Source organism: Microsporum canis, genomic scaffold (genome assembly GCF_000151145.1).
Source record: "Microsporum canis CBS 113480 supercont1.3 genomic scaffold, whole genome shotgun sequence".
Classification (NCBI taxonomy): domain Eukaryota; kingdom Fungi; phylum Ascomycota; class Eurotiomycetes; order Onygenales; family Arthrodermataceae; genus Microsporum; species Microsporum canis.
The window spans coordinates 905,877-931,914 of record NW_003299167.1 but is presented as its reverse complement, the minus strand read 5'-3'; the positions used below and the strand labels follow the sequence as shown (position 1 = coordinate 931,914).

General features: G+C 46.2%; 7 protein-coding genes across 7 annotated transcripts; 5 read left to right on the top strand and 2 right to left on the bottom strand.

The window, feature by feature from the left end:
- Nucleotides 1-591: 591 nt before the first annotated feature.
- On the bottom strand, nt 592-1,845 carry MCYG_03189 (conserved hypothetical protein; the record flags this gene model as incomplete). Its single annotated transcript, XM_002847637.1, has 1 exon — nt 592-1,845. One exon carries the CDS (start codon nt 1,843-1,845, stop codon nt 592-594), a length of 1,254 nt encoding a protein of 417 aa, XP_002847683.1.
- Nucleotides 1,846-3,098: 1,253 nt separating this feature from the next.
- MCYG_03188 (conserved hypothetical protein) lies at nt 3,099-4,007 on the top strand (the record flags this gene model as incomplete). The annotated part of the gene is made up of 2 exons (XM_002847636.1): nt 3,099-3,762; nt 3,796-4,007. The coding sequence occupies 2 exons, from the start codon at nt 3,099-3,101 to the stop codon at nt 4,005-4,007; spliced, it is 876 nt and encodes a 291-aa protein (XP_002847682.1).
- Nucleotides 4,008-5,693: 1,686 nt separating this feature from the next.
- On the top strand, nt 5,694-7,301 carry MCYG_03187 (FAD-dependent monooxygenase; the record flags this gene model as incomplete). Its single annotated transcript, XM_002847635.1, has 5 exons — nt 5,694-6,218; nt 6,286-6,480; nt 6,537-6,663; nt 6,876-6,907; nt 6,975-7,301. The coding sequence occupies 5 exons, from the start codon at nt 5,694-5,696 to the stop codon at nt 7,299-7,301; spliced, it is 1,206 nt and encodes a 401-aa protein (XP_002847681.1).
- A 4,927-nt stretch (nt 7,302-12,228) lies between these two features.
- Nucleotides 12,229-15,018, top strand: MCYG_03186 (conserved hypothetical protein; the record flags this gene model as incomplete). The annotated part of the gene is made up of 2 exons (XM_002847634.1): nt 12,229-12,247; nt 12,329-15,018. 2 exons carry the CDS (start codon nt 12,229-12,231, stop codon nt 15,016-15,018), a joined length of 2,709 nt encoding a protein of 902 aa, XP_002847680.1.
- A 2,901-nt stretch (nt 15,019-17,919) lies between these two features.
- On the top strand, nt 17,920-18,895 carry MCYG_03185 (amidohydrolase; the record flags this gene model as incomplete). The annotated part of the gene is made up of 2 exons (XM_002847633.1): nt 17,920-17,974; nt 18,057-18,895. 2 exons carry the CDS (start codon nt 17,920-17,922, stop codon nt 18,893-18,895), a joined length of 894 nt encoding a protein of 297 aa, XP_002847679.1.
- A 240-nt stretch (nt 18,896-19,135) lies between these two features.
- On the top strand, nt 19,136-20,117 carry MCYG_03184 (60S ribosomal protein L31; the record flags this gene model as incomplete). Its single annotated transcript, XM_002847632.1, has 4 exons — nt 19,136-19,177; nt 19,238-19,334; nt 19,754-19,828; nt 19,907-20,117. The coding sequence occupies 3 exons, from the start codon at nt 19,245-19,247 to the stop codon at nt 20,111-20,113; spliced, it is 372 nt and encodes a 123-aa protein (XP_002847678.1).
- A 1,071-nt stretch (nt 20,118-21,188) lies between these two features.
- Nucleotides 21,189-25,343, bottom strand: MCYG_03183 (nucleoporin nsp1; the record flags this gene model as incomplete). Its single annotated transcript, XM_002847631.1, has 3 exons — nt 21,189-24,790; nt 24,964-24,989; nt 25,234-25,343. The coding sequence occupies 3 exons, from the start codon at nt 25,341-25,343 to the stop codon at nt 21,189-21,191; spliced, it is 3,738 nt and encodes a 1,245-aa protein (XP_002847677.1).
- Between the last annotated feature and the right edge of the window lie 695 nt (nt 25,344-26,038).

Below are 26,038 nucleotides of genomic sequence, written 5' to 3'. Positions count from 1 at the left end.
GATTGCCTACCGCTAAGACTTTCCTTTTACCTGAAGGGGTAGTAAGATGAACTCTCCTTCATCGGCCGGAATATCTAGTTCAGTGAAATTGATGGGCCAATTCGTATAATAACGAGTGATGAAAAAGTGAGGATTATTTATTTATCCAATGGTAGAAGCAATATCCAACATGTCCTGCTTACAACTTGCAACTTTGCAATGGAAGTACATTGATATAATATCTCTCCAATCATTATACGAAATTAAGACAGAACAGAACCCTGAACACAAGCCATGTGTTATCAACCAGATGCGGTGACGGTAATTTTTACCCCTGCATGAAGTTCGCAGCGGCAAAAGTTCTAGACTGTAGTTCTTAGGTCAGGTAACTCTATTTCTGGAAGAGTCAAAGTATAGATTGATTTGTTGGTTTCTATCGACAAGTGTAATTATATAGCTATGTTCAGGTATCAATGCTATACGGTACATAATAAAAGGGGCACAGAATGGTGATCCAAGGGCCAACATGCCGGCGACGAAAAAAACATTAATCTAGTTATACGAGGGTAGGTGTGAAGCCACACGTAAGAAATTATAATAGGAAATAGATATCTAGTCACGTAAATCAGCCAGACCAACTCTTTTCTTCTCGAAGTCGAAGAGGATGACCTTGTCCTTGGCAAAGTTTTCACCAAGGTTTCCAATGATAAGGTTCTCTCCTTCACCAATGACACGGGCGTTGAGTACACAGACATCCTTGCCATCAGTAGTCTTAGCCTTGGAGATATAGTGTCTGGCCTCAATGCTCCAGACTCGGCGCCATTTGCCAAATTGGTACTTGACAGCTGGGAATGTATCAACTAGCCCACAGTCGACAGAGTAGAACTTTTGCTTGCCGTTGTTGGGGAGAGTAGCCATGGTAAGGTTGACAGGCTGGGCATTGGTAATGGAAACGAGGCGCCTATAACTAGCAACGGATAAGGCGGCCCCGCGGCCATAGCTTGCATGGTCGAAGACTGCTGCAGAGCCTGTGGTGGTATTGAGAGCCTGCTCTTCGTTACCAATAAAGTGCTTGGTGATAGGGATAGACCAGTAGTTATAGAAAGCCGGGTTATAGATGAAGTCGATGTCGTTCACAATGGGGAAGACAATAGTGTCGATCCACTCGATTCCTCGCCATCCGATGTCTCGATGGTGGTATCCCCCAAGAGTTTGAACGCCATCGTTTCCATTGCATCGTTCCTTTGGAGGCGACTTATAGCCCGGCTCATCACTATAACAGTAGATGAACGAGGTGAGGCCGGAGTGGAACTTCTTCTGTTCCAGCATCTGGTGGAATGGAGCCTGGATGGACATATTGTCCGACTTGAAGACCGGCGACATGCCAAAGATTCCGCTGAATGGATAAGGGAATGGGGCTTTCCAGTTTAACTGGGAGAGCTGGAGCGTGATCCGGGCTTCTCGACTACCAACGCGATATATGTCGGAAGCAAATACCGCCGTGAGATCCTTGTCCATGAAAAAGTGGTTGGGGTTCCATGTTCGAGTTGGGTACAAATTGGTCTGGTTGACGAGGGAGGTTGACTGCGTCTCATTGAAAAACTTCTGACCAGGAGCAAGGCAGCCAAAAGCATTGTTGGTGTGGTTGCACTTGGTTGAGACGATATATGGACCTATCCAGGTCCAATCAACGAAGAGCCTGGTCGACTGAGCTGGCGTTCCGATAGTGACCAGGTCTGTGTTGAACCCGTTCTGGTATAGCTTCAAGGGCAAATCAATCATGCTCGTCTCTCTGTCATTTGGAGCGGCGCTTGCTTGGGGGATAGCCGCAGCCCCAAGGGCGACAAGGGTAAGGATGCCACGCATGATGTCAGGGATAGATGCTGCTGGATGATAGAAAAAGGAGGGTGAAACAGTGAAAGCAGGACGGTCTCGCAGGCCAGCACGAAACTCGGTGAGAATTGGCGACTGAGACAGATTATCGCTTCTTAAGTACTCAGTTGTGGTGGTATCATAAACTGATGAAGATCGAAGGATGCTTCATCGTAGTTATATTGTTTCTGCGCCCGTTCAACACCAAGCAGCTACCGTTAACGCGAAAGCCATTCATAGAACGGTCTCCAATAGAAGACTCCGTCCGGAGAGAAGCCATATCTCGAGTGCTTGCGACACGGATGCTAAGCAAGAAATGTCCGCTGTCTGTCGGCCTTGAGATCGGTCGTCTAGTGCGTGGTTGTTGCTTTTGATGCCTTGAAAAGTCGCGATACTTTTACTTCCACATATTTCTACACGCAAAGTCAGGTGCCTATACATTACTAAGCCCACGTGATCTCGCCAAGTTTCCCCCTTTTTTTATCTTTCGACTTCTCAACATCAACTTTGACCAAACTTCTGCGTCTTTCTGCATAACAACTTGACCCTCAGACGTGCCCCTGCAGTGAGACAAGGATGAGGGACACGCCAGCCATCGAGGCCTATCCCTGTGTTGCCGTCTTCCAGAATACCATAGACAGCAGCATCGCGTGGGCTGCCGGGAAAATTTACCCATAGATTATCCCTTCGTTTCAAGCCTCATCCTTCGCTCTCCATGATCTCCACGTGTAGAAGCTGTACCGGACGGCCCCTTGCTAGTCACATACATTATGTGCCTTTTGTGTCTTAGTTCTGGCCACTGGCCGTACTTTCTACCTATCGCCTACTCTTCCTTGCCAGCAATGGTCGATTTGGAAGGGATATCGCTATGGCAAAGCTTCTAACACAGCTGTCCCACTGCATCCAGAGCTGATAAATGTACAGCTTTTTTGTCCAAAACAACCGACGTCTTTCTCTCCTAACGCAAGCATGACTCTGAGAAGGATTTACGTAGGAAATAGACCGAATGTATTGAGGAGAGAAGCAGCATTCAAGTCTTATATTAATTTAAGCACCCGCCCGCATTTCCAAGGACCGGACCGGCTCTAAATTAAATGCCAATATACATTCATTTCATCCCAGATCACAGCGCAAGATTGAATCGTTGCGTCCATTTTTGTTGTCTACATTTGTTCGAAGCCAAGCAAAAGCAATCTATCCTCTTCACTAGACTTCCTTCGATTTGGCCCCCATACTCCTAAAGCACTATGGATACCATCACTCTCCTTCAGGGCGACCCTGACTCTAACCTCACTCCTCTGATACTTGTTCACGCCATTTCTGGACTCGCCTTGCCATACTTTGCCCTCGGCCCTCTCTCCGAGATCGAGGAGGATCGTCCTGTTTATGGCATCTCATCACCGATGTATACGTCCACATTGGCAAATCCATTGAATGGCACTTTGCCACAGGTGGCAGAAGAATACGTTGCAACCGTCCGCCGTGAGATCCAGCCTTTTGGTCCATATCTCCTAGGCGGATGGTCAATGGGTGGTATGATCGCAATGGAGATGGCAGCAGTACTCCAAGCCCAGGGCGATGAAGTACCACATGTTATACTGATCGATTCGGTAAACCCAAGATATTTCCCAACGTTCCAAGACAAGAAGCAGCACGACATACAAGCTGCAATCACATACAATGCTATTGCTACACGAATGAACGCCCCGGCTATCCCGCTATACCAATGCGGCCTGTTTGAAGATAACTACTACAGCAGCAGTGGTGAAGAGAGCAATAATGATAGTGATAGTGAAGAATTTGCGGAAGAGCTGTCTGTACCCGAGATGCTAGGGAGGATGAGGAAACATATCCACCAGGGACTTGGTGTGTTGGCCTCTCAGAACAGCAGAGTGGACGAATTTGATTTCAGTGAAACAGAAGTCACATTGATCAGATGCACAGTTCGCGAAAGCACGGACTCTCTAGTCAATGAACGACGCAAAATGCTAGCCCAGAAGCGCTCACAGGATAACACACTGCTATGGCCTGCCGAAGCCTTCAAGTCGTTTAAAACCCTTACTATCGATGCTACACACGACGGGTGCTTTGATGCTGAGCACGCCGACGAACTGACATATCTTGTCAAAGATGTGTTGGACAATCTTGACTACTAAGATCAAGCAATTGACACACGTCGCACTTCTTTACACACCTACACTCGCTTGGTTCATACCTTTTCATGCTACCTGGAGCAGACTCAGGAGTCTACGCTATCATTTCTATTCTTTACAACTGCGTCTTTCGAAGGTTCTATGCACACCACAGCCAAAAGTGCATACTGGAAACGTTCTTATCTCGACTGGCAGGAAACCAAAGGAGGGTCCCATGCAAGATGGGTTGATTTACCTCCTGTTGAACGTTCTTTTTGCAATCGTATTTACTGGCTAGATAAATTCTCTCTTTTTTACTCTCTCACTCTTGGATGGTAATTGATGTTAGATTAGATGGAACAGATAATATAACTATATCTCTGCACATTCCTGTCGTCCCGTCCTCCGACCGCATTATCGTGTATCAGCCTTTTCCTATTTTCAGTAAAAGCTGAGCAGGTTAAAAAGGTAAACGTTCTCAGCTGTAGGTTGCTCTAGCCCAGCAGGCTCGTGTATGCCCCAACTTACCTATGTATGCACGCGCGGAGTTAAGCCATTAGTTGATTTCAGCATCCCGTGTTTCTAGCGACATCTTCCAGCAAATCCCACGGCTATGTTTCCACACGCCACAGATGCAGCAAACTAGCTGCGCAGGGGTGGTTAAAATAAGAGTAAAAATAACGGGGATATATTTTGCGACCAAAGCATTCCATAGATTTGAGCCATCTGCCCTGCAGCTCGACTCGAGTCTAGATCAACGCAGAAGAAGGTATGTATATGCGGAGCAACTGCTATGTGGCATCGCACCCCTTTTCCCACGTTGCAGACCGGGACCAGGGGGTTTTATCCAACGAGATTTTCGGCTCTTTAGGCCTCTAGCGGATGAACATGATGAAGTGAAAAGGCGTAACTAAGCGACTAGATGTGTTCTGCGTCCCTCATGCCACGTTGTTATATGGATCATAATCCCTCTTTTAACCCCCTGTTCCCAGTGAGCCCCAGGTGTAAAAGACCAACACGAATGATCCAGGGCTTGCTAACCAATTGATCGAAATTTTACAGTCAAGCTGTCACCTCTGTCTGATACTTTACTTTCCTTGAAAATAAAAAAGGGAAAATACAAGGAAAATACAAATGTCTTGCTATCAAGATTATATCATACGTAGCTTCGTTGTAAAGACTACAAGAGAGACTCCAGCATCATGTATTCTCCAACCCACCAACCCAGTAACTTGGGCAACATACATGGTATAATCGCTGGCTATCGCTAGGCTCCGAAAGTATGTGTACCATTCCCTCGTTCCTCCGGTGAATAACGGGGTGATCTTGGATAAGTGCCTAAACATGGAGATATTCTATGTGTTTCAGCTTAGATCACCTTTGAATAGGGCCGGAGAATCAGCTTCTGTGACGGAATATTATTCCTTTCATATCATACTTGAGAACTCTTATGAGGACGAGGGTGTTTTTATATCTTATCGGCTTCCGCCAACTCTTGTCCTCCCCCGCTTATTTCCTTCATCATCAGCCTCATATGCTCATTTCTCAATTTCTTGCCTGGGAGTAATAGAGACAGACATCAGGGTCTAGTGCCTTACATTCATCGCTATCAGTTTTTACCAGCTATTCCCTCGAGTAAAGCGCCGTTGTCTTCTTGAAAAAGAGCGTCCCAATTTGCTAAAAGTTTCTAGTAATTCAACTACCAAAAAAATGGCCCAAACGAAGTCGCATACTCCGGAGCGTGTCCGAGTCGCAATCTGTGGAGGTGGCATCGGTGGTCTTACCATGGCTGCTATTCTTCGTCGACTCGACATTTCATATGTTGTTCTTGAGCGATATGCACAGATTACCCCCCAAGGAGCCGGGATATCACTAGCACCCAACTGCCTTCGCGCTTTAGATCAGCTCGGCATTTTCGAGAAGCTGGCAAAGCATTCACAGCCATTGCGTGAAGTCCACATTTACAAGAACAACGAGTTTTGGGGCTCTCAGAAGTTTGGAATGACCAACGAAGCATTTGGATATTACGTGCACAAAATTGAGAGACATCAATTTCACCACTTGCTCCTTGATGCGGCAGGTGGTAACGATGTTGTACGGTTAGGCTTTAACGTCAACGACATTGTCGACGACGCAGAGGCACCATACGCCATTGTCAAAGCTGAGGATGGCCGAGAGGTTCATGCCGATATCATAGTTGGTGCCGATGGGATTCGTAGCTATACTCGTCGAGTTGTGAGTCCCCCCAGGTCGATAAACCTCTGAAGTTATAGCGCTAACAATACCATACGGAAATAATCAGTTGGCTGAGAAGAGTGGAATGAAGGCAACAAATACTATTCGCTTCACCGGCAGAGTCCACATGTCCGGATACACGAAGCCTTTGACCCATTTGACCTCCAAGGATGAGGGAGTTGCGCACTGGATGTTGTATGATGATGCAATTCTTACCACTTGGCCCTGCAAGGACAACAGGCAGTGGTTCATTGGTGTTGCGGTTAGTTTCACTCACTATTCAAATTGCGTAAGGCACAAAATTAATAGCAAATACAGGGAGCGAAACTAAAGCCAGGCGAGCAGCCTGACCGATCCGTGTGGAAGGACGCGACTAAGGACACAATTAACGAGGTTTATGGTGAAAGATTCCATCCATTCGGTGAGGGATCTAAGATGAAGTCTGGTTAGTATATATTTACACTCATACAAGAGTACACTAGTTCCACTTACTAATGTGTTATACAGTTGTCGATGCTTCTGAGCGTGTTATCGCTAGCAATGTCTTCCAGGAATTAGAAGTTCCGCATATGGTCAAAGGGAGAATTATGCTTGTCGGTGATGGTTGGTATTCCTTAGCCTATTTTAAATTAAGGTGATGACTAATATTCTTGGTAGCGGCTCATTCCATGACCTCATTTTTTGGCCAGGTATTTAAGCTTAATTTCTTAAAGTCTCCAGTTTCAACTCAAGAATTTAGTTAACACTTGAATCTAGGGCGGATGTCAAGCCATAGAAGATGCAGTGGAACTCGGTAATGCCCTATACGAGCACTTCCACCTTAACGACCCCACCGCATTCGACAGATATTCTGAGGTCCGCCAGAAGAGAGCAAGCGACCTAGTTCAGTTCTCTGATAACTTTGCAAAAGTGCATACTGCAAGACTTCCATATGGACTTGGGCCCTTAGTGCGAAAAATACTTTACAAGTACGTCCCTACCAGTATCTGGGTATGGTATTTCAACTGGCTGTTCAACTACCAGCCAACCATCAAGTACCCATTGCTGGACGTTCCTGCTGGTCAGGCAACTTCAGCCGTATGAAAGGTTTGATAAGGCCTCTTTAATCAAAGGTGAATTACTCCACACCGTTTTTAACCGCCTTTCTTTATTCTTTCTGGAATCAATTTACAACATCTCAACTATATGGAATATTTTTTTGTGTTATGTGTCATATGTTAGATAGGCTTATTTACTTTTATTTATTTCAATCCCCTTCTTTAGGCATTATTCAATGAGAAAAAAGTTATATAGAAGACTATAATTCCCGAAGTATAATAGCATCTATGTCGTATATTTTTATGCTAGCGAGTTGTGCAGGATGTGCCCATTCTTATACTTTTTCACAAATAATATCTACCCTTATACTACGATGACGTACGGTTTGATTTTGCTAAGCATTCAAAATCGTTGAGTTATCTTTCACATCTTGTATATTTGTTTATCTGCCATTAAGTAAATGACCACCGCTCACCTTCAGCTAAACCATATACTACTCTTACACCATAATATACCTCACCTCAGGGAATTAAACTGTGATCGTTTTCAATTTTCTAAGGCTTAAATTTTGGTAGTGGCGAGCCTGGTTTAACTAATGCTACACTCGAAAATGACGGATGCTTTTAGGAATTAAGAGCCCATGAATATAGATACAAAAAAGTGTTGTAAATAAATTGTTCGTTATCTCAATACTTATTAAAGATATTCGTTCAAAATATATAATTCAACAACTTTGATTAGCAACATTAATTTAATACTATTCTACCCTTTTTTATACCATAAATATAGTTGAACCAAAATACTTGTCTAATTATATTGTGTTTATGCCGCTTACTTACCATGATTCTATAAGGAACCCCCTTCGTTTAGATAGTATTTAAGAAGAACCAGACATAGAAAACTTTCGTAGTAGGATTTTTGAAATCATAAACGTTTCTCGTCCATACATCATTGTGTCATCAATACGGGGAGATGATATCTCAAAACTAGGCATAAAACTCTTCTAACAAGATGAGTTTATAGATGTAAATAGCTAGATCACTTCATCAAAGGGGGAAATACAAATAAGATTACTTGACTAAAAATAAATAAGTAAAATATAAATATAGCTTGTCTTCGTAGATATAATCAAGTCCGACAATTAAATAAAATTTAATACACATACTGTCATCATATTAAATTATTCATACACATGTCGAATAAATTAGTGCTGCGCAACCATCCTGTAAGGCAGCCCATCTCTAGGCACCATACTTGATACCCAGTTGTATACTTTCGGCTTGAGATTGTAGTAGAACACTTCATGTTTACATAAACCACTTGCAGAGTTGAACTTTAAACATAAGCCTGGCTGGTTGTCCTTACTACCATATATGACAGCAGCATCACAAGAATGAGGTATCGCCTTGTGTATTTCACTGAAATGTACTGCACTTTATTCAATATTCGAAAAAATTTCTCGATACTAATAATAAGATACAAACTTTGGGTTCAGCTGCCAAGGTGAGATTTAAGACTTTAGTTATATTGAAGTGCGTAGTGCTCAAAACTTCAAGGTCCAACCTATGTCTTGGAAAAGGAAGGCAATGATGCAATAAATAAATAGGAGCCAAAACTGGCCGTTTAACGAAGGCTGTTGCCTGGGCAATGAGATCCTCTATATCCGATACACATTACGCCCGTATACTTTACCTTTACGAATAGTATGGTTGAGCCTGACGGAATAGTATGTGAGTTCTCTTGCTTACCCTTTCGCCATGTTTCATGTTTCCTGGTCGCGTGTCCATGAATAGAAAGTAAACCGTCATTTACTATCAGCTTATTTCTCGAGAGCTGACACACTACGGGCAGTTCAGCACACAATCCAAGCAGATCACAGCCAACATCCAGCAAAAGATTAACTCCTAGCTAGTGCAAAACTAATCCTTAAAATACAACCGACTCAAAGCATGAAACAGATGCGGGATCGAGAGTAAAATAAAAAAATGATCTACCATCAGGATAACGGATTTAAGATATACCATAGTCGCTCCCAACAACGCATCTGGAGGCTTATATCATGGCTTTAAAGTTTTCTCGCGTGTCCAAGGGTTCGGTGAAGGGACCCACTTACCTTGGCGTCTTCCCACGCGGCGGGCCGAACTCCGAGCAGGCTCAAGCGCTGGACCAATGAAAAACCTACGCTGAGGCCAAAACCGGAAAGGTGGGTTTTAGCCGTAACGTTAAATATATTAAAGTAGGTTATCTAAGCCACTGCAATTGGAACTCCTTCATGCGGAGCAGCGAGCCACTTCCTCCCTCCTTCAGCGCTAAAGCGGTAGCGAAGCCATGATGCTAGCAATGCAAAGGAAAAGCCAAACTCCAAATCCGGCCGAGATATACAACAGACGAACTCCACTAGCCTTATTTGCTAGTGATCGATCCGCGGATCTGTCACACAGTGGGAGGTAGATTGCATTGAATCAACCTCCAGAATAACTGGGGTCATCTCGAAGCCAGAGACAAAACCTTCGCACACGTGGAGTTAATAAATATCAAACGTCCTATTGAAATTCCCCGTGAAGATCAGATAAAAGCTGTTCAACATTCCGGAATTTCTTTCTCTCTAGTTTCAGACATGTTGGCTGTAAGGCACATGGCTTCTCCCTAATTCCCTTTTCATTAGTATACCATGACGTATATGCAAATATGTACGGTATTCTACAGCCCATTCTATTTTAGATTGATCCATACATCGATATGATCACGGGACATGTATTTGAGTGAATACTGAAAATACGACTGGTATACTCTGGAAGTTGCGCTGTATCCCAGCACTAGTTAATGAGCTGGTAAATTAACTACGTCTAAACTCCGTGTAAGGAGGGAAAAAACACGGGACGTGCTTTTTCGATATAAGGCGATGCATATCTGGAAAAGATTACAATCGCATAAAGTAATCTAGTCTCCACCATAGGTCAGTCGCCCTGCATTCCACCGGGTGCTCACTAATCACAATTTACCTTCCTTTCCCTCGTGGTATAATCAGCAAATGCCAGGATCCGAAGCTGATAAAACATGGTAACAGGGGACAGGTAAACCCATGCACGGGAAGGGTGCCATCCCTGCATTCCCCTAAATGCACAAGGATGTTATGATGAAGTTATGCTGAGCATGCCGATTTGGTAATAACTCCACTCGATATGGACCAGGCTTTGGCACTGGGCAAGGAAGGATGCGTTTACTCCGCCGCTGAATAGAAAACGTGGCAGCAAAACACGGTGGATTTTATTTTTCCCTCTCTCTCTCTTAGTTGCCTCGTCCCACTGGTGAACAGTGTGAAAGGTTAAAGTTCGCCCTAAGAATAAAAATGCGAGACAGCGGCAGGTTAGGCTGGCTGTATTTCTCTCTCTACTCTTGAGTAACATGGAGAAGACAAAATGATAGGGCTCACGAACAAAAGTTCTCGGTAGCGAATTGAATCCGACAACTATGCCCATGAGCAGGTAACATGCATAACTGTGTGCCACGGCTTTTTCCCACATGGCAGCTGGATGAAACGTTGAGTACGCTCTAGGCATAACTTCAGCTTCCTTTCTTTTTTTTTCCCCCTTCTTCTCTTTTCATTTTCGTGCCTTCTCCTCTCCTCTTACCGAAAGCATAAAGTCATGGAGCAGAAAAGGAAAGAAAGTACAGAAAAGGGTGAGAAGTATCGGAGGATTAGGCCACCAGCTGATGCCGTGAGTAGTATGAGCTGAGTATCCCGAGTTCGGCTCATCCCTAGGAACGACAGAGGGGGAGTTTGATGCAGGTAGCTATGTATGAGGTAAATGAAAAATGAGAAAGGAGACTAGTCTAGTAGCCACTCAGCCCCTACATAGGACATCGACACCAGAGCGTTCTTGGCCCCTGATCTACATATGCTGTAACAAGACCAGCAGCCTTGCGAGCGCTGCGTGGTCGCTAGTCAGTCTGTTTTGCATGCTTTGAAGGCGTGCAGCTCCGTACAGTGATTCCGAAGGAATTACTGGCACGGCACGATGCTGCTGGGACTTGATCAGTCTCTAGGAGAATATTAACTAGTTAACTCCATACTCTAGCGTCGCTACATTCTTCCTCATTTTTTTTGGGATGGAAGCCACTGTAAGCCTTTCTTTTCTCTGCTCTTCATCGTATGCGCCCAGCCGCACAGATAGTTGGCTCTCTATATGCAGGGATTGTCCGGCCCCTGTCTGCTCTGTCTGCTCTGTCTGCTGTGCTCTCGTCGTACCATTTGTTGCTTTTGCCTCCTCCTTTTTCTTTGCTTTTGCCCCGATTTGTCACAACGCATAGGGATTTTCTTCTTCTTTTTTTCGTTTCTTTTTTTCTTCTTTTCACTTTTTTCCCGTCTTCCTTTTTTTTTTCAAACCCAAACAACCTTACATCGCGTGGGCAAAGCTGGGGGTGGATGCAGCATCGGACCGGGGTGGGAGAAGAAGAAAAAGAAGAGAAGACGAGAGATGCTCTTATAAAAGGTTTACCTGGTTAAACAAAAGAAAAAAAAAAGCCCCTTGCGGATCCTCTCGTCACAGTCGAGGGAAAGGATTCGTGACAAAGTTGCAGCAAGGGATTTGGCGACTTCGAGATACAAGACAAACCAATCTATATATTTACCCTGCCCATTCCTGCATAAAGGAGTTCTCCCCAGAAAAGAGCCACCAGTATAATAACTACTTATTTATCCTGCATCGCGCCACTTATTTCGTCTCCTTCTGTTCTCCTTACATCTTCTCAACTACCTTCTCTCTGGTATATACATCTCGCCGCCAAAACACACACATCCACCTCCCAGGGATAGCCATTGACTGGCATCTGGGATCAGACATCACTATTGACAAATAATAACCATAATCCTAATACATAATTGCCGCCGGATACCCTCGCCTCTGGAAGGACTGAGATTGTTGGCTGTCTAACCTCATACTGATTGTTCGAGACAAAGAGAAATCTCAGAATGAGTTCATCATCACACAGTGAGTACCCATGCCCTGGAGGCACCGCTGACGTTCTCATCGCCGTGCTCCCAAATAAGTTGAACAGCTGACTGACATCAGGCGTCCTTGGAGGAGCTCCTGTGCTGAGAAAGAGCTGTCACTTCTGTCGAAGCAGAAAGATTAGATGCTCCGGCCAGAGTATCTGTGAAGCTTGCCAGGAGCGAAACATCGACTGTGTCTACGACCTCGAGGCAGCAAAAGGTCGACCAAAACGAAAACATACCGAGTCAAGGGACCCAAAGCTGGGCTTGGGCTCTGACCGCAATGCAGGCAAAGGAGGACAAGGCTCCCACGACGGGATCGGGAAAACCCCCAGAGACTGGGATCCCAGCCTCCAGGGGCCTCTGATGGGCGATGACTTGAATGCAATGTTCCATGAATGCTTTATCAGCAAGGTTGGTATGCGTGCAACTATCTTCCAGGGCGCCATTGCGGCTGGCCATGAGCGCCTCAAGCAGACTGAGGGCGGTTCTTCGTCTTCTGAGGTACCACAGAGGATAAGTTATGACGGTCTGATGAATTCTATGACCCGAGAAATTGTCGAAATGATATCTCTTCGATTTGGAGATCTAAACTGTGAGGTGGAAGATAAATTCCCTCGACGATACTGCATCACTAGCCTCGCTCGGGATACGACTCAGGAGATGTTTGACAACACAATTCCGAGGAAAAACCCACTCAAGTCGTACTCCTCGCATCGTATCCTTCAGCTTATCGACCTGTGGTTCTCTGTCCATCCATTGTCTTCGCTGATCTCGAAGACCCTCCTGCTCAGCTCTCTCAAGAACAGCACCTACGACGAGGCGCTTCTCGCTACCATCCTCTCTGACGCCTGTCTCGTCCACGAAAATGGCCAAAACTACGATACTGAGGGACAACTGCTGTTCGAATTTGCAACGTATCAAATCCAGAACCGAAGTGTCTTGAATCGAGATATCGCTTCGTCTCAAGCGTTGATACTCATGGCCTGGAGAGAGATCTGCATGGGCAATGCTCGTCGAGGCTCATGCTTGACCGCATATGCTTGCCGAATTGTCTCGGAACTGCATAGGGGCCTCAACCAAGGCGTCTCCGCAAACGGAACCAAGCTTAATGGCATTGACGTTCGGTATGTGGATGGGGAACTGATCCGGAATATCTACTGGGTGTGCTGGTCCACTACAGTATGGTCCTTGATGCAGATCGACCAGCCATACAACCTTCTTCTACCTGAACAAACCCCTTCACAATTCCCCTTTGTTGATGAATCGACGTCAATGACAATCAGCCTAGACCTGGCTTCGGACAATGTTTCTACCCTAAGGGCACAATCGAGGGCCCTTCAAGAGCTATGGCCCCTCAGCCAGGTAGCCAGCACAGCTGCTCACATATACGCCCTCTGCCCAAACCCAGACTTAAAGGATACTCTAGAAACAGTGGAGTGGCAAGCAAGGCACATTCATCAACTTCGTCGCCTTCTCAGCTTCCAGCTAGAACTTCCCACTCTCTGTGGGAAAATCCGACACATCTTACTCGAAGCCATTCGACAGGTTGAGCTTGAGATTACACCTGGATCTACCCAAGCTGTGGTTCTCATTGCATATCATACAATGATCGTACACATGTTATTCCCGCAACGACAGACCTCAGACAGCGTGATTATTATGACGCCAGAGCGCATTAATGAGTTTTGCCAATCTGCCAATGCACTGGTCGCTATCTCGCACTCTGTCATTTCACCACAAACCACCTCCCTCCTCCCTGGCCCGGGTCTCAAAACTAAGAGCGTTTCCGACGTCTTTGCCCTCGGCCTTGATGCATGCAGCCGAGCACTTGCGTACATTCACAGTCGTGCAAACTGCGGGCGTGATGAATACCAGGCAATCATGGCCAAGAACAGACAACTTCTTTACCTTGCACAGCAACTACATGATATTAGCCGAGGAGAACTATCTCGGGCATCAGCAACCATGCGTACAATTAAGAAACGGCTAAAGTTTGCAAAGGTCGTCTTCTCATCTATTAATGAGTCTACACCTCCTCTGACACATAGTGATCTCTCTCCTATTGCACAATTCCGTTCGAGGATCCAGAACCTTTCTCAGAGCAGCAGTACAAGCGTTTCAGGTGGTCTGTCCCAGCCAGGATCCCCTATCCCCGATGACCCATCGTACCTCTCCTCGATTCCCAACCAACTATCTCTCGACATGTTTCTCGGGTCAGATACCTCTCCGGTATCAAGTCAGGATGGATTTGACACACTTCATATGCACACTGCTGGTTCTTCAATTACACCATTAGACCACAGTGGAATGACATCGCCTTTCACCCCATCCGGTATGTCACCGCTACAGCCACCCAGAAAGATACGGCGGACTGTTAGTCCACCGTCTTTCGACAGTCATGGGAAAGCTAACATGTTTGAGCTTTCAGAGCCGATCATGTCATCCAAACCAGAGCATATCCCACGAAGTTGTGGGTCACCCTCTCTCAACAACAGCTCTATTTTCCGTAATGGAGGAGGAATTGGATTAATGGGCTTTGACATGACACCAAATGACGGCGGCAAAAAGCTCCTTGGGGATCCGGTTAATTTTGCCCAGCCGTTGTTCATGTCTTCTGAAAACGACCCAGACTTTGGGGCCGGACCTCTTCTCTTTGGGAGCCCACTTGATACCAATGGCCATGGAGATTTTAATGGCATGCCTGATTTAACCGGCATGGAGGGGGAAAATGGTTACATGCCCTTAGACCTGGGCTACCTTGGTTAGAGGTGAATAACACTTACGACGATCACGGCATATCGGCTTATATAAAAAAAACGAATAGACTATTAGCCCTGCAATAGGGGAAACTGGACTATACCGGCGTTCGCATTGCATTGGATTTGATTTCATTCATTCACTTTTTGGCTTAGTGTTGAGGGTGTCGGCGTTTTGTTTTATTGTCCTCGCTCCATTTTCCTTTTCAATCTAGACTTTTGTTTCCTGAGCTACGTTCAAGTTCCTTGTTGTACTCAAAAAGAAAATTTTATTTAGTTGCTACCAATACACATGGTATATTGTACCTAGAGAGTGAATCATACAGTCGTACTCAATTATCAAAGACCCGGTTGGCAACGAGATCAGTGTAAATCTTGGTTAATCGGTTGAACTGTCTTTGGAACAGACACTCCGTCAAAATCAGGAGATATGGATATACTAACGTTGATAAACTGTGCAATATTATACGACGCGCCGTTAGCGGTACCTGAGGGATTCCGCTTTTAGACGAAAACACAGGCAGATTTGGGGAATGAGGATATCAGAAAATAACCAGGGACCATAAGCTTAGTTAGGCAACGAAGCAAATTAGATGCCTAGAACAGATGCACCTGCCATTGGGCTGACAGCGCAAGGCAGAATGACTAGGGGAGCGGGCATTATTATGCAAGGTTGAGAAGGGCCAGAGAGGCCAGGCAACGGTTTCGTATGTCTGGTATACGTGAATCATAATAAGTGTGGGCGCTGAGCGCCGGGTAGATCTGAGCATCTCCGGACGGCGTCTATAAACTGACATCTCAATCTCATATCTGTTACATCTCTTTGTATGGTATGATATTGCTTGTTCTATTCACAGAATCCTTCGAAAAAAACAACCCAACTCATGTAATATTTGCGGAGTGAAACGTTACCTCGAAGAGGTTAACAACGAGAATACTAGAAAACAAACTTGGTCTGTAGATATCTTTAAAGTTATCTCCGTAGGAGCACCACAGGCGTGAAAAAAGAAATTCCTGATAAGAACTTGCAAATAGATGCTTAATATCAGCTAGAATATAAACGTTGATGAGATTGCCTGTCATTATGAACGGTTCCCGTATCGCGAGCACTGACTTGGCAGGCTATTTCTAAATAGTCTTTCAGGAAACAAAGAAAAATCAGAAGAAAATACATAGTAGGATTGAATCTTCAGGGGGGTTCACGAGAGAGTGATTCTAGAAAATGTGGCCAAGGAGCAAGGAAGCTGAAAACGAAGGCATTCAGGATTGTGAATCAGTTCTCAGAGCGCATCCTTGCCCTGATCCCCCAAAATTGAAAAAAAAAAAAAAAACAACAACACTAGGATGCATTAAGATGCATAACGGATCCATACAAGGGTTCGCCTGGTCCTTCTAGGGCAGACTATTAGTTTAAGCCTGCAGTCAACTAATAGGAGACAAGATTTCTCACCCGGGAAAATTTGTACGTTTGCAATTATCACGTAACCCAGGTCGCTTAGCACAAGCCTTTGGACAAGAGGAAAAAAGAAAAGAATAAACGTGGGAATGAAAGACAATCTCGGCATCAGCCTGAACAAACTCCAAGAGCGAGCTGAAAGGATCTTTTGTATGTATCATTTCTGATACTTGAACTCTGTACAATGGATCGTATTTGAAGCATAAAAATATAGAGGTATTTATAAGCTGATATGTATTCATCCTGCGAGCATGAAATTTTTCAGACAGCCCTAAGACAAGGATAGAAGAAATACTGGGCTGAAATAACGCCTGGCCTGTGCTGATTTGTGTCATATTCGCGTGGCCATCCAATTTTGGTTTCTTGGAAACCTAGACCATAATTTGGGAAAGACGGGAAGTATCGAGGATTTTGGTAATGAGAGGATGCGGAATGAATTTACCCAGAATGGTCATGTGTCTCCGCTTCCGCTAGGATAAAAAAAGGCCAGAGATGGTATTTTCATCCAGGCTTAATGTCCAGAAGCCATTCCCCAAGGTGAAGAGAGTGCTGTAGAACAGACACACCATTTAGAACTGTTACTCCAGATCTCTCGTGATAGGCGCATATGTAGATCCGCGGTGCACTGATAGCATACAAGAGAGCACAAAGGCACTGCTAAGAGCTGCCGGGCTGGCCACCATTGAGAATCAATGCATGTACTCCCACAGAATGGCAAGACCATCTTTGCTTGCCGTAGCTGATATATTAAAGTTCTGTCGAATACGATTTGGTCGCTAGGTAATATTCTCCATAAGTCGACCGCATAGAAAAATCCTGCCCACATATATCATGATGATGATTAGGATGACGCGAGCAGAACTATACCACCGAGTTTCACGGTGTATATATAGGGGATGGAAGACGGGTGTCAACTCATTAACCTCAAACATCAAAAATCGTGTATCAGCTCGTCTATGTAGTCGTCGGTGCCATAGTGGCACACCCAACATAAACAGTATGGGGCAATGCCTCTAGCCGAGACTTAGTCCACTAATCTTGATCATAATCGATGATATCAATCTTGGCTTCTAGGCAATACCCAAGGCTGAAGGCTCAAGTTGAAATTTTCCGTTCTCCGCAGAAGGGCTCGTGTTGACCGGTTATTCGGAAAAATGAAATGCAACCAACCCCATCGTGAGAGTTTGTTTATGCAACCGTGATTTATTCTTGGTAAACTGAGGCATCGTCGTTGTTCTCGTTCTCCAAGATACTTGCTGGTGGTTGATATTGGTTTCTGCCAAGCTTTTTTCCATAGAGTGCACGTGACGTGGCAGCATCCCGGGAGGATCAACTATAATCCGAGGCTTAAGTCTCCCCCGCGCCCTTTGGATGCCAAACTCCAAGCAAGTATCTGGGAGACGAGAACTGGTACTGCGAGTGAAAGTAATTAAAACCATTCCACGCTGTAATACCATGGCCGCTCTTCTCAAGAAGCCATTGAAAATTGCCCTGGTGCAGCTGGCTTCAGGTGAGTGTTGGGAGCAGCAGTCCCAGAAAAGGAACAATGGCTACCAAGTCATCAGCAGAGGCTGATTGTTAGTTCTCTTTAGGGGCCGATAAGACTGTTAACCTTGCTCATGCGCGGACAAAAGTATTGGAGGCTGCGCGCGCTGGAGCTTCGCTGGTAGTCTTGCCGGAATGCTTCAATTCACCATATGGCACCCAATACTTCTCCAAATACGCTGAAACGCTTCTTCCGTCTCCTCCATCTAAGGAACAGTCTCCTTCTTTCCATGCGTTGTCGTCTATTGCCCAAGAGGCCAAAGCATATCTAGTTGGTGGGAGCATTCCAGAGTTCGCCCCAGAGAGCAAGAAATATTATAATACCTCTCTTGTATTTTCGCCCACTGGTGCCTTAATTGCTTCCCACCGGAAGACCCATCTGTTTGATATTGATATACCCGGAAAGATCAAGTTTAAGGAGAGCGAAGTTCTTTCCGCTGGTAATAAGGTTACTATTGTCGATTTACCGGAGTATGGCAGAATAGGGCTTGCAATTTGTTACGACATCCGTTTTCCAGAATCCGCTATGATTGCCGCTCGTAATGGCTGTTTCGCGCTTGTCTACCCAGGTGCATTCAACCTGACTACAGGGCCTCTGCACTGGTCATTGCTAGGCCGTGCTCGTGCCATGGACAACGAAGTCTATGTTGCACTTTGCAGTCCCGCTAGAGACATGAATGCAACATACCACGCTTGGGGCCACAGCTTGGTTGCTAATCCCAAGGCGGAGATCATAGCAGAGGCTGCCGAGAATGAAGAAATTGTATATGCTGATATTGATTCCCAAGCCATCGAGGAGACCCGAAAATCGATCCCTATATATGAGCAACGGCGATTCGATGTATATCCAGATATAAGTAAGGGCAAGATCAGGTTCGAGGAATGAAGGTGACATAATGGACTTCTACAGCCTAGTTATCTAGAGCACCTACAGAGTATTTAACAGTTATATCGATATTTACACATTATTCTCAAGATTATATAATAATGCCAAGATTGTACCTCAACTTTAATATCACGTGAAAATGATCATATTATGTAATAAGCGAACACACCAAACATTTTTCAAAATCAAAAATAGCAAGCGAACTTTGTGAATTGTTCGACTTCGACAACAGCAAAGATACCCTTCGTCACAGAGATTCCACAGCTGTCTCTGCAACTCACAGTAAGTAATATCAAGTTGTTGTCATAGACAATAGTGTTACTAACGCGATGTATGTTGTAGAATCACAATGTCGAGCGCACAAGCCGGAAAGAAGGGAGGCCGTTCGGCCATCTCTGATGTTGTCTCGCGAGAGTACACCATCCACCTACACAAGAGAGTACGTTGAACCACACTAGATGCGCCATTGACAATTCATTTGTACACGCATATCCCCCAAAATTCAGAGAAACAGCGGGAAAGCAAGACGGGCTTCATCCAAGCGACGACGAGGTAGTCGCAGATTTTAAATTAAGACTTACTATTGGAGTCGCAAACTCGACATCACACCGGTATCCCTCGTCAGTCTGCACGAGGCTTCATACTGCCTGATGCAATGACTGCAGTTGACGAGGTTTTACCACGACGTCAATTCAAGAGCAAGAGGGAGAAAAGAAAAAAGAATTAGTTTTATGAAGTCCACCGCTATGGCCCCAGAAAAAAGAAGAAGAAGAAGAAGCAATGCTGCTTTCCTGCTGAACATCGAGATATGGGCATTTTGGACGGAAGACTGATTTGTAATTTCTTGCGTGGGTATAGGTTCATGGCGTGTCTTTCAAGAAGAGAGCTCCACGAGCTATCAAGGAGATCCGTGCTTTCGCCGAACAGGCTATGGTGAGTCCTATGTTCTCTTTTCCTGCACTTATCTAGCCGAGAACGCCGTTGGCTGACAGCGCTCTCTTCAACGCATAGGGCACCAAGGATGTCCGCCTCGACCCCCAATTGAACAAGAAGGTCTGGGAATCCGGTATCAAGGGTGTCCCATTCAGAATCCGTGTCCGCATCAGCCGTAAGCGTAACGACGAGGAGGGTGCCAAGGAGAAACTTTACTCTTTCGTCCAGGCCGTCAATGTCAAGGACCCTAAGGGTCTCCAGACAGCTGTGATTGAGGATGCTTAGATGATTGGTCAACATCTCGGGGCCGAGGATTTTGTTGGAAGGTGGAGATACCAAACAACAGATTAAAAAGAGGAAAATAATACGACCGAACGTGCTGATATAAAATTCTTTTATTCCGTATTACTGATGAAATATGAACCGCGACGTCAGCATCGAAGGGGTCATTTTATGTACTGGGTTGGCAGGTTGGCGTTACGAGTGTTAACTCTTCCTGTACTTCTCAATATATTACCATTTTTTCAAATCCATAAAAATTGGAAAATAAGTACAGGTCCATCCGTTCCCACATAGGAAATACTATCATATCGTAGGAGAGCCTATTTGGTTACACTTGAGGGAATACAAATATTGCATGATACCGATTTATGTGATTGAATTATGTATATTATCGAAGCTGTAACCAACACATGCAATTAACAGATCCGGGCGCAGAAAAAGATACAAAGCACAGGGCAGAAAATCTCTGGTGTCTGTCTATCATTTAGTAGGAGTTTTTTTTTTATTCTTTTTCTTATTAAAACGGAGTAATTTTCGAAAATGCAAGGTAGAAGAGAGTAAAGGGGAACGCTATGCTTGTAATATCAATATTCAGGGACCAAAGGTGTAAACTAGTTGTATGGAAATGAAGAGGGAAGCGGAGAGATAGCTGGAGAGGCAAATAAAGGTGAAAGGAGGAGAGTATGGGAATGTCGAGGAATAACTTGGGCAAGCTAGAAGCTGAAGAGCTTTCGTTAAGAAGAAACCACCCTAGTAAAGAAAGTAAAGGGTGAACCGATAAGGGGAAATAGAGGAAACATGGATAAAAAAACGCAGGCCCGTCACATCGTATGTATTCCGTGCGTTAAATTAGACTGCAAAAGGCAAATATGGGTCAAACGTAGAATAAGGGGAAACCGGCAAGGGATAACGAGTTCAATCAGTGTCGTTCAGGTCAGATAGTACATTCAAAATACAAAGATGAGGTTAGAGGCATAGCATCCGTAGAGGGGATTGCGTAGAAGAACGGAACCAAATAAACATGGTTAGCATAAACTAGAGAGGACTGGCGTAAAAGCTGATGGCTAGAATGTTAGGTTCAATCCTTCTTTTTGTGCTGTTCCATCGAGTCTCTAAGCTCGCCAGCGCTATCTTGGGTTTTCACACGAAGCATCCACTGCTGGAAACCGGATTCGCAAGGAACCACAAACTGAACATTATTTGCATTCTGCTTGTACTCAATTTCGGGCATCAAGCGGGCATTGAGGACAACTGAGCCACTTGGGTCTGCGCGGAGAAGGATCCTGGATTTATTGTTGGTGCGATGCTTGAGTATACGCAGGATTCCGACACCCTGGACCTGCCAACTTCCCTCGATAAGCTGGTAGGCGCGTGAGCGGCATTCTAAGACTGCATCCTCATCTTCTTCACCAGGCCCGCCGCGCGTGAAGTCGACCTGTGCGTGTTTCTCCATTTCATCACTTGGGTCATTTGTGTTGTCTGTGTCTGACTGAGCTGGGCTAGGGTCGACAGAGGTAGCTGCGGACAATGGGAGTGGTGACAAGCCGGTGCTGCTGCCTGGCTGGGCAGCGGTAGGTTTCAGGCCACCGAATATGTTGGATGTCGGAGGAGCGAGAGAGCTGGATGATACTGGTGCAGAGGTGGATGGGGGTGCTCCAAAAATATTAGATGGAGGAGGAGTTGAAGTAGGGGATGGGGCTGCGAAGATACTGGAAGTTGCTGGAGCAGAGCTGCTTGGGCTCGATGCAGAAGAAAGTGGTGCACCAAACAGGTTGGATGTCGGAGCAGGCTTAGAACCACCGCTAGTTGATGCAGAGGTGAAAGAAGTGTTGGCGCCGAATATATTGGATCCACCGGGGTTAAGATTGGCGAAGATGGAGGGCGTAGATGCCTTTGCCTTTATTATATCTACAGGTGAAGGGGAACGGGTGCTGTCCATTCCGTTTGTTGAACCAGTAAGAGGAGTCGAAGATCCAAGAGGATTGAACGGAGAGCCAGTTCTTGAGCCTCCAAGGACTGAAGAGGCAAGCTCGTTCGCTTCATTAGCTAGAGATTTGGCCTCCTCTTCCAACTCCTCGGGCTGGATCTGGCGCACAGGCTGGCCATTCTGGTCACGTTCAATCCTGTCGAAAAGGCTACGGCCACCACCATTGGAGGATGAAGGTGGAGAAACAGAAGGAGTGGTTGTCTTGTCTCCTGGTTGGTCCGCATCGTCCGTAGTCTCCTCTTCGCCGGAGTCCTCATCCTCATCAGAGCTGGGAGCTTCGTTAGATTCAGCAGGTGAGCTACGGGACTTTTGAGCAACAAATGAGCTGGCAAATAGAGAAAGGGTCTTCGATGGGGTAGGCTCGCTAGCCTCATCAGTCTCCTCGATGCTGTCTTTGACTTCATCTTCAGTGACCTTGGTTCGCTTTCCCGCCTTGTCGAGGAAGTCACTTGTTTCTTCTCCTACATCGGATGCCTTTCTCTTGTGTGAAATGCTGGAAGGCCCAGAGGCAGCGGGCTCACCGTTTGGCATGGATCCCTTGTTGTTACCCTGAACACTCTTCCTCTTCTCCTCTTCATCATATTCGGAGAAAGGAGGCTGTGGCTTCCACGGGAGCTTGTTGCCAGGGGGAACTGGGGTATAAACAGTCACCAGAGGATGTGGATGACCGATCAGCTTCCGAAGCATGACATAATGGCCGATAATGGGGTCGAGATCTTGACTCCAGCAATTAACAGTAGCAATTTCCTCTTGGAAACTAGCATTGAGGGCAGAGAGGCGCCAGGCACGAAGGAATTGTTCGCGCACTTCTTCAGTTGCGTTTGGGGGATATTCCTCTTCTGCGGGACGGAAGTTCTCCATTGTAACTGCTGCCTCGAAAATTGTTTCAGTGGAAGCATCTGTATACTGTGGTTTTGGTGGAGCTGGAACCTCAGCTTGTTTTTCAGGGGCAGCTGGAGCAGGAGCCGGTGCAGCAGCTGAAGGGGCTCCAAAAGTTGAAGAAAATGCTTGGGCAGCATTAGAGTTGGTTGAGTTCATGGAGTTGCCGAATAATGGTTTGGGTTGGGCAGCCGGAGGATTGGTAGGAGCAGGTAAAGAAGTCGGCTCTCCGGAGGGCTTGTTCTCAGCCTGGGCGATGACAGGCTGCTGAGCCTGTTCTTCCATTGCTGGCTCATTGGCACGCTGGAAGAGTGAGGCACTGGCTGCAGGCGTGGAGAAGATTGAGGGAGTCTGGCCTCCAGAAGTAGCCGTGGCAGGCTTTGGGCTTTCGCTTGGTTTGGAAGTCTGCCCGAAGAGAGTAAAGGACGGCTGGGGAGCCAGAGCCGTAGTTGCTGGGGGGTTGAAGAGAGGAGGTTTGGAGGTAGCGGTGGAAGAGAACAGAGAAGCGGACTCTTTAGCGGGAGAAGAAGCGTCAGTCTTTGACTGGGCGAGATGCCCAAAGAGTGAAGGGGTTTCTTTTTTAGGAGACGGAGCAGCATCGGACTTTGGCTGAGCCAAATGGCCAAATAGCGAAGTTGGCTTTGCGGCAGAAGCGGGAGCCGCTGTATCCTTTGGCTGCGCTAGATGACTGAAAAGCGAGCCGCCGGTGGGAGTGGCAGAGAAGGACGAGTTTGCTCCAAAAATTCCAGCTGGCTTTGGAGCCGAAGTGGTGGTGGTGGTGGTGGTGGCGGTGGTGGTGGTAGTAGTGCCTGGAGTAGGTGTAGGCTTTGCCATCTGCCCGAACAACGGGGTAGAAGAAGTAGGAACACCGAATAAGGTGGAAGTCCCAGCGCCGGCGCCGGTTGTGGCTGGTGTAACAGCGGCCTTTGGCTCCTCGGGCTTGGAAGCGCCGAATAATATGGAGCCCGAAGTTGAAGCTGGAGCTGGGGCGCTAGCAGTTGGATTGAAGGACCATGCTGGAGTCGGAGCAGAGGTGGCAGTGGTGGATGTTCCCAAGTTGAATCCACTGGATGGAGTGGCAAATGTAGGTTTGAAGATGGGAGGAGGGGGAGCCGAGACGTTGTTGAAGATTCCCTGGCCGGAAGACTTGGGGCCATCTGGAGACATCTGCATTGCCTCTGAGCTACCTTTCGTGGGGCTGGTGATTGGGGCTGAACCAAAAATATTGGTAGGAGGGTTGTTGTTCTGTCCGAACATGTTTGGTCCAGCAGACTGGCTAAAAAGGGGTGCGGACGTGGTTGGGGTTGCCCCAAACAATGGGGTGCTGGTCGACGTAGAGCCCTGTCCGAAGAATCCTCCCGTTCCGTTTGGTTGATTTTCTGGTTTCTTGTTCTCAGCCTGGGAGGCTCCAGGGATGTTGAACATGTTTCCCTTGAAGCCTTGGAAGCCCGTGTTCTGGTTCGAGTTCATGTTGCTGAATGGATTGCTTACTTGCTGGGTGTTGGATGATGAAAAGTCGAATGAAGGAGGAGCTGAGGTAGTCTGGCTGCCAAAGAGCTTGAAAGGCCCTGATGAGCTGCTCTGGTCACTGCCAAAGCTAGACGATACAGATGGATCCTTGTTTGAGGTTCCCGTGGCTGCTGGTGGCTGTGAGAAGCTCTGGGACTGCCCGAAAGTGAACCCGTTTGTTGGGCCGGCTGAGAATGAAGGTGTAGCAGTTACGTTTGAATTGATTGAGCCGAAAGGATTGGCAGATGGTTGTGAGAGACCGACGCTTGGAGAGCCGACTCTGGTCGTCCTTCGTTCTCTTGCAGCTTTGATTCTAGAGAATATTGTTAGTTCTGACTGACGGAACAAAATGATCAAAAGCCAGAGCTTGAACGGTTGAAATTGACAGGCTGTACTGGGGGAGACTTGGTCGAGGGTTCATCTGAGATCAAGAACAAGAAGCTAGTAGAAGGATATATAGACAGCCAGCAACACTGACAAAGGACCCGCCAGAGATTTTTATTTCTATTTCATCAATGAGGCTGGGAGGACACTCCACTCAAAGAGGAGAAGTAATAAGGGCTAAGATGGCTCTATATTGTTGCCGTTGCTCGTGTTGCTGATATTGCAGCCAGTGTGTTATTCATATAAAGACAGAAAAAGTCTTCACCCCAGCCACACCGGCGCAAGAAGTGGAGCCAGTGATTAAAATAAGAAGAGCAGTAGAATAGAGACGAGATAAAAAAGAGAGGAAGCATATTCTACTTACTTTCTGTTAGCCAGCTGAGCGGCCGTCGCCCGCTTGGGCGCATCGTTGGAAGACATCTCTGGATCGAAGCCCGTTTCCTTCCGCCCTTGCGTCTCTGCGACTCGTTTCATTGACAATACTCAGGGAGCAAGCTGTGCAGGGTCTCCTGCGATGGGCGAAAAGGTCAAGTTCGCGCTCTGATATAGCATCAACATGTATTGCCTGCTTTACCAGCGGAACCGCCGTGAACACGAAAGGGTATGTTATATCAACGTCTTCCGACTTGTCCCCGCAGGAAATTACTTGATATCACTTTGGTCAACGAGCGAGAAGGACGAACAGGTCAACGATAACGGACGAGGGCGACTATTTCAGGGCGTGAGTAGGGGATTTTTTTTCCTTCTGCTTCGAACTGGACGAACCGCGACGGGACGACATCGACGCATCGAAGGCGACACGAACGAGGGGGAAACAGAAGGGCGTACAGTATAAGAGTATTATTTGTTCTAATGGAAAAAAAGGCGATCGAGGACTCAACGACCGCGAAATATCGATTCTGTCTGGCAGCGCGCAAAGGAGTTAAGGGAAATAAGATCTAGTAGTTACAAGTTGATGCCTTGCGAGGTCGATAAGGAGGCTTAAGCAGCAAAAGAGAGAAGAAGAAGAAGATGGAGAAGACAATGAAATCCAGCAAGTCTTCCGGCTCGCGAGACTTTGCGTGTTTGTCTTCTTCGGCTCGCGATGCGATGGAAATTCTTGATGCTTTTCGACGTTTTTCCTTCGACTTTTCGATGTTTTTTTTTTTTTTTTGGTCGATTTCGATGCC